We start from the raw sequence: 6,245 nt of genomic DNA on the forward strand, positions 1-6,245 counted from the left end.
ATTTATTCAATTGGATTCATTAAATATGATCAATTGAATAACTGATTATTTAGAAATGAATGAGATGTACACATAGTTTACTAAAAAATGGATATTCAAAGTGATAACATGGATATCCATATTATTAATACCTACACCACAATGTTTAGCTATTATCTGTTAGGATCGATTACCTTCCACACTCACTAGATCTGACGGAAAAGATGAAGAAAGCTAGAGAGAAATTTCGTGAAGAGAGAGAGAGAAATAATTTCGTGGTAACACCCGTGGGTAAACTCCACGGCGGACGGGCTATTTATATTAATGATTCGAAGTATGTACAATTACACAGAGAAATGGAGAATAAAAGGTACAGTGTTACAGTGCCTGAAATTGGGGTCGGGGATCCTCCCCGAATCCCGCTTTCGGGTGGGGACTCCCTCCCCCACACACCCCGGCAACCTCACCGTGGAGGTTGAACCACGTGAACATTAATATATAATCAGTACATTACATATTAATCAGGCTCTACACCTAATATTGTCGATTCTCAAGATGGTTTGGTTGATGTTCACACCTGATACAATATTGTTTGCATTAACTATCTTCACTTCTCGAATTGAAATATGTATTGTAATCTCTCGGTCGTATGCAGAGTCAGTCTCACGCAATGCCTGATTGGGCTCTCTTGAGTTCTATTGGCCGTATCTCGAAAGGCTAGCTTTATTTTTATGCTTGTTATTTTTCATGACTTTTTGCTTTTTGAAATTCTTGTAAGCTTATTTTGATTTTTAACTTGTGTTGTCTTCTAATCATGGATTAACTTGTTTTCACGTCAATTAACTCATCTTTTATATATATTAAACATGAATGGATCAACACATTTCATCCGTTTTTGTTTAATCTGTTTTCTACTCACTCATATCCGATCCTACGGTACGATTACATTGGTCCCAAGCTTCATAAGGTGACAAGTTGGATTTTGGAATGATGATGATGATATCCAACGTAACAAATGAAATATATATGATATATCTCTTGTGAAGGAGTACTATATAGTAAATTTAAATTCAAAGAGGCAAATTTTCATTAGAATTAGAAGCAAACAACTTCACAAAAATCGAACATGAAATATTGTCCTCATAATTGGTAGGGGAAATCTACCAACCATACCAACTAATAATCAGTTTTTGTTTGAAGACTTTGTATAAAGTCAAAACCATTAATTAACAGCCACTTGTCCCTAAAAATTTCACATTTTTTTTATATGAAATCCCAAAACTAAGTGATTATATTGTCCTCATAAGTGATTATCCCGAATTTTGTATAGTTAAAAGTAAGAATGGTTTGTCCCATATATGTATTGAGACTAAGGAAGTACTATACTGTAATAGTGAAATGTCTTTTACACTAACAATGTATTTTAATTTACTATAGCAACTAAGTTAGTTCTTTGTTTTAGATTATTTATCTCACTTATTGATTACAATTAATTACCTCTCGTATATATCTTTTACTTGATCTGATAATGTAAAAGTTTTACATATATTTATATCACTATATATATATATTTTTTTGTTGATAATTTAATACATTTTAAGTTATGATAAATCAGATAAAGAGAGGGGACCATTCAGAATTGCGGTGGAATGTACATGATTCCTTAAAGGCGGAGCCAGAATTTTAATTAAAGGAGTTCAATATTTAAAGAAAACCTAGCCGATGGAAATTCAACACCTATTATAGATACATAAAAAGTAATTTTAATCATGTATAGATATATTTTTTCATCCAAGAGGATTCGAATGAACCCACTAACCAAATTAAAGGGGTTAGTTGAAGAGGTCTCGAGGTTCAGACTACGAGGGAGAAAATAAAAACCTTGAAGGAGGATGTTTTTCCCTTTTTATGCATCTTATTGGCACAAATTTAAATTAGTTGAAGTTCAAAGCAAATATCAACACTACATCAGAAAATAAAAAAGATAAAAAAGAAAAGAGAGGGGGGCATAAATGTATAATGAGGTTATATATTGACTTCAATCATGTTTATTAATTAAGCACTTGGTTTCTCATCTATAAATAAGGGTCATAAATCCCCCTAGCTTAGGGACCTACAACTTCACTTTTGTTTCCAAAATCTCACTATTTTCTTTTCCTTTACACTACTACATCTATCTCTTTCTGCTTTCTTTAATTAAAAAGTTGTAATTTTCTAAATCAATATATATTCCTAAGGACCAACCAAAAGCAAAAAAAGAACTATGGGAAGAACACCATGTTGTGATAAAAATGGACTAAAGAAAGGTCCATGGACTCCAGATGAAGATCAAAAACTCATTCAATACATTCAAGTTCATGGCCCTGGAAATTGGAGAAATCTTCCCAAAAATGCTGGTAAATAATTAATTAATTCATCCGTCTCTCTCTCTATATATATGGTGTTTCCATCTTTCCTTAAGAATACTATATAGGTGTTCTAACAGTGTGGAACCATGATTTTCGTTCAGCTACGTGTATATATATGTTGTTTCCATCTTTTCTTAAGAATACTATATAGGTGTTCTAACAGTGGTGGAACCATGATTTTCGTTCAGCTACGTGTATATATATATGTTGTTTCCATCTTTTCTTAAGAATACTAAATAGGTGTTCTAATAGTGATGGAACCATGATTTTCGTTCAGCTACGTGTTTAGCATTTATTATATTTATGAATAACAAAAACCTTTTAACTTCTTATACACAACATATTAATTTTCCTGCAAAGGATTTCAGATGAACCCTCTACGCCCCTTAAGACATATAGGTGTTCTAATGTGGCGGAGAGATAGGATTTTAATCAAGTGACTTGACATCTATTATATATATACATAAGAAAAAGTTTTAACCTTATATATATAGTGTAATTCTTCAGTAAATGATTTCAGAATAATATATGTGTTCTAATATATGGAAAAAAAAAATTGTGTGCAGGACTTCAAAGGTGTGGCAAGAGTTGTCGTCTTAGGTGGACAAATTATTTGAGGCCAGATATTAGAAGAGGAAGATTCTCTTTTGAAGAAGAAGAAACTATTATCCAACTTCATAGTGTTCTTGGCAACAAGTAAGACTTAAATTTTTTTGAGGTCTGACTAATTTATTTATTTATTTTCAATTTTTCATCGTTAGCTTCCCTTTTTTTTTTTTTTCTTTTAAGGAATCTTGTAGTCTTTATTAGTTTTTCATTGTTAAATTATGTAATCATATATATGTTCAAAACTACAAGTTGTTAGAAATAGCATACTTATTCATTTAATTAGGTTCGTAACACGTCCCTCACGAAGACTTGATTTCTTTTCAATGTCAAGTACGTGGAATCTTCTTATATTATAAGTGATGATAATAAGGCTTGAAAGTTGAACCCCAACTACCTTATTGTTATGATAACATATTGAATCACGCTAAATCTTATTTAAAATTTGAACTATTAGAGATGATATATTTTTATTTTTACTTAATTATATTCTTAATATTTAGCTCACATATATATCACTGTGTGCAGGTGGTCAGCTATAGCAGAACGTTTACCAGGAAGAACGGACAACGAAATCAAGAATTATTGGAACACACATATAAGAAAAAGACTGTTGAGAATGGGCATTGATCCGGTGACTCATAGCCCTCGTCTTGATTTCTTAGACTTTTCATTACTTTTCAACTCGACTCAGCTTAATCTTTCAAGCTTGTTGGGACTACAAGCACTCGTAAACCCTGAAATCTTCAAACTTGCAAATTCCATATTACTTTCCCAAACTCATGAAAATCAAGAACTATCATTACAAAATCAAAACTCTCAAGGGCCTGAACTCTTGCTACAAAAACTTCAACAAAATCAATTATTGCATAATCAGTCCTCTATTTTCCAACATAATGATCAATTGCACAACCAAATTTCAAAAATACCAAATTACACCCCACAAAATGTTTCATCTTCATCTTCCCAGTCCATACAAGGTAACATGGGGTCTTATTTGATGAATGGCCAAGCATTCCATGAAAATGTGATATCTCTTCAAAACTATAGTTATTCTGCGTCTGAAGTATCTGAGAACTCAACGATTCAATCCTTAAACAACAATAACAACAACAACAATCAGAATAGTCAGAATTTCAATTTTGATACACCTTTGTCAGGCACGGAAGAAGAGAAAGAAAGTTATTGCAGTAACTTCAATAGTTTCATGAAGTTTGAAATTCCAGAGAGTTTAGATTTTGATGATTTGTTGTAACAGTGATAATATCCAAAATGTTATTATCTCCTTTTCTTATTTCTTTTCTTTTCTTTTTTTGTTTCATTTCCTGTTAAAGCTAAGTTGAATGAGCCATTATCATGTAATTTTCTTCTTTTTCCAAATTATGAATACTTGCCAGATGTTTGTTATCCTATAGTATTTCCCTTTGAATTTAATTTTTGAGCAGAAACAACGTATAATATTCTTAATAAATTTAATAAAAAATATGACATGGTAATTCAAAAAATATAGCAGATAACTTGCAATACTCTATTAAATTGTAGTTATCATGTAAAACTTGTTTACATTACTATTCTTTCCTAGCATAGTTGGTAAATGCATGATGGACTAAATTTTCTTCATATTCATGTCATCTGTTTTTTATTCTATCTTTATTTCTTAAAATATATAAATTCATTGCACTCTTTCATTATACTCTTCCCTTATAAGAAGTTGGAAAAGTAAAAGATAAGCGGATCTAGAGGATACCTGAGGGGTTCACCCAAATTTTCTCGACAAAATTTACACTTTATATATATAATAAGTATTTTTGTATTTATTTAAGTCTTTATATAGATTTTGAATCCCCACAACAATAGAAGTTGCCTTAGTATTTTAGGAGTTCAAAATTCACCTCGAGTTTCTATTTTCAAATCTCAAACACTACATTTTTATTTGTAAACCTTCTTAATGAAAATCCAAAATCGGCCACTGTGTCTCCAACGACCACTCTAGTTCAATATCCCTTTTGGATGAGAGTTTCAGTAAGTCTTTGAAGGGTGGAGGGTGGGAGTGCTGGGGAAGAATGATGGCACCCAAAGGGTGGCCACCTATCTCGGGTTGGCCTTGGTTGGGGGTGTGGGTCGGGTTCGTGCCCCGTATGGTTCAGGGCCTATAAAGGGTAGGTTGCGTCTCTCGCTATCAGCTATAGCTTTTAGTGCAGTTGGTTAGCGGTTCACTCTTAAGGTTTGGTATCAGAGCGGAGGTCACCGGTTCGAATCCCGCTAACACCATGCGCAGGTTCGAGGACGAACCTTTCCCAAAGAAAGGGGGAATGATGGCACCCAAAGGGTGGCCACCTATCTCGGGTTAGCCTTGGTTGGGGGTGTAGGTCGGGTTCGTGCCCCGTATGGTTCAGGGCCTATAAAGGGTGGGTTGCGCCTCTCGCTATCAGCTATAGCTTTTAGTGCAGTTGGTTAGCGGTTCACTCTTAAGGTTAATGATACAATGCTAAGTGTGTATCAAGAGACTCTAACCAACACAAGAACACCAAGATGAACAACAAAGTGCTAGTGAATTGAAAATGGCCACACACGACTTCACTAGGCTTGCAACACTTGTTTGAACTAGAAAAGTGAGTTTAACAACAAGAACAACAAAGGCAATATTGCTAGTGAATCGAAGGAGCCCCACCGACTTCACTAGACTTTTATATTCAACAACACAATGTTAACAAGAGTTACAAAGAAAGAAATAGAAACTTGACACACAGTATTCATTAATCTAAGAACCCTAACAAGAGAAAGGACCCTAAGACTAATAAATATCAATACCAAGTTCTTACTTGGACCAAGAGGAACTCAAAGAACCTCAAGAACCTAGTTTCTAGCCAAGATACAATACTAGTATCACTCTACTAGTGAGAATTTGGTTTTGGCCTCTCCAAATGATGAGAAAGAGAAGTAAAAAATTTACAAGTCTTTGTTTCTTGAATAATAGGAATGAACTAAAGCAAGACTAACCCTATTACATGGCTTATATAGTCACTTAGAAAGGAGGGACAAAGACCAAATTACCCTTGGTATTTAAGTGGGTGGGTTTGGGGTGTCTTGGTGGGCCTCTTTACATTTTATTAAATATAGGCCCTTAGATGGGCTCACAAGGGGACACATGGCCAAGAATGTGAACAAGGCTTGGAGTCGTTGCAACTCATGTGCTTGGTTTCGTGTGAAAGGTCTCGAGCTAGGAATTCCCGTATCATCCTCTCCATCTTG

The 6,245-nt window shown here is 33.9% G+C and overlaps 1 protein-coding gene across 1 annotated transcript; it reads left to right on the forward strand.

Annotated features, from left to right (window-relative positions):
- The first annotated feature begins 2,069 nt into the window (after window positions 1-2,069).
- On the forward strand, window positions 2,070-4,419 carry LOC107844872 (transcription factor MYB41-like). Its single transcript, XM_016689207.2, has 3 exons — window positions 2,070-2,375; window positions 2,954-3,083; window positions 3,522-4,419. The coding sequence occupies exons 1-3, from the start codon at window positions 2,243-2,245 to the stop codon at window positions 4,246-4,248; spliced, it is 990 nt and encodes a 329-aa protein (XP_016544693.2). The 5' UTR covers window positions 2,070-2,242; the 3' UTR covers window positions 4,249-4,419.
- The last annotated feature ends 1,826 nt before the right edge of the window (window positions 4,420-6,245 follow it).

This window comes from Capsicum annuum, chromosome 10 (genome assembly GCF_002878395.1).
Source record: "Capsicum annuum cultivar UCD-10X-F1 chromosome 10, UCD10Xv1.1, whole genome shotgun sequence".
In the NCBI taxonomy this organism is placed as follows: Eukaryota; Viridiplantae; Streptophyta; class Magnoliopsida; order Solanales; family Solanaceae; genus Capsicum; species Capsicum annuum.

What these genes read in the sequence shown, in the direction of transcription:
- LOC107844872 (XM_016689207.2), top strand. Translation starts at nt 2,243, where the DNA reads ATGGGAAGAACACCATGTTGTGATAAAAATGGACTAAAGAAAGGTCCA. An exon ending in AAATCTTCCCAAAAATGCTG is followed by an intron (nt 2,376 to 2,953) that starts GTAAATAATTAA and finishes AATTGTGTGCAG; the next exon opens with GACTTCAAAGGTGTGGCAAG. An exon ending in CATAGTGTTCTTGGCAACAA is followed by an intron (nt 3,084 to 3,521) that starts GTAAGACTTAAA and finishes CACTGTGTGCAG; the next exon opens with GTGGTCAGCTATAGCAGAAC.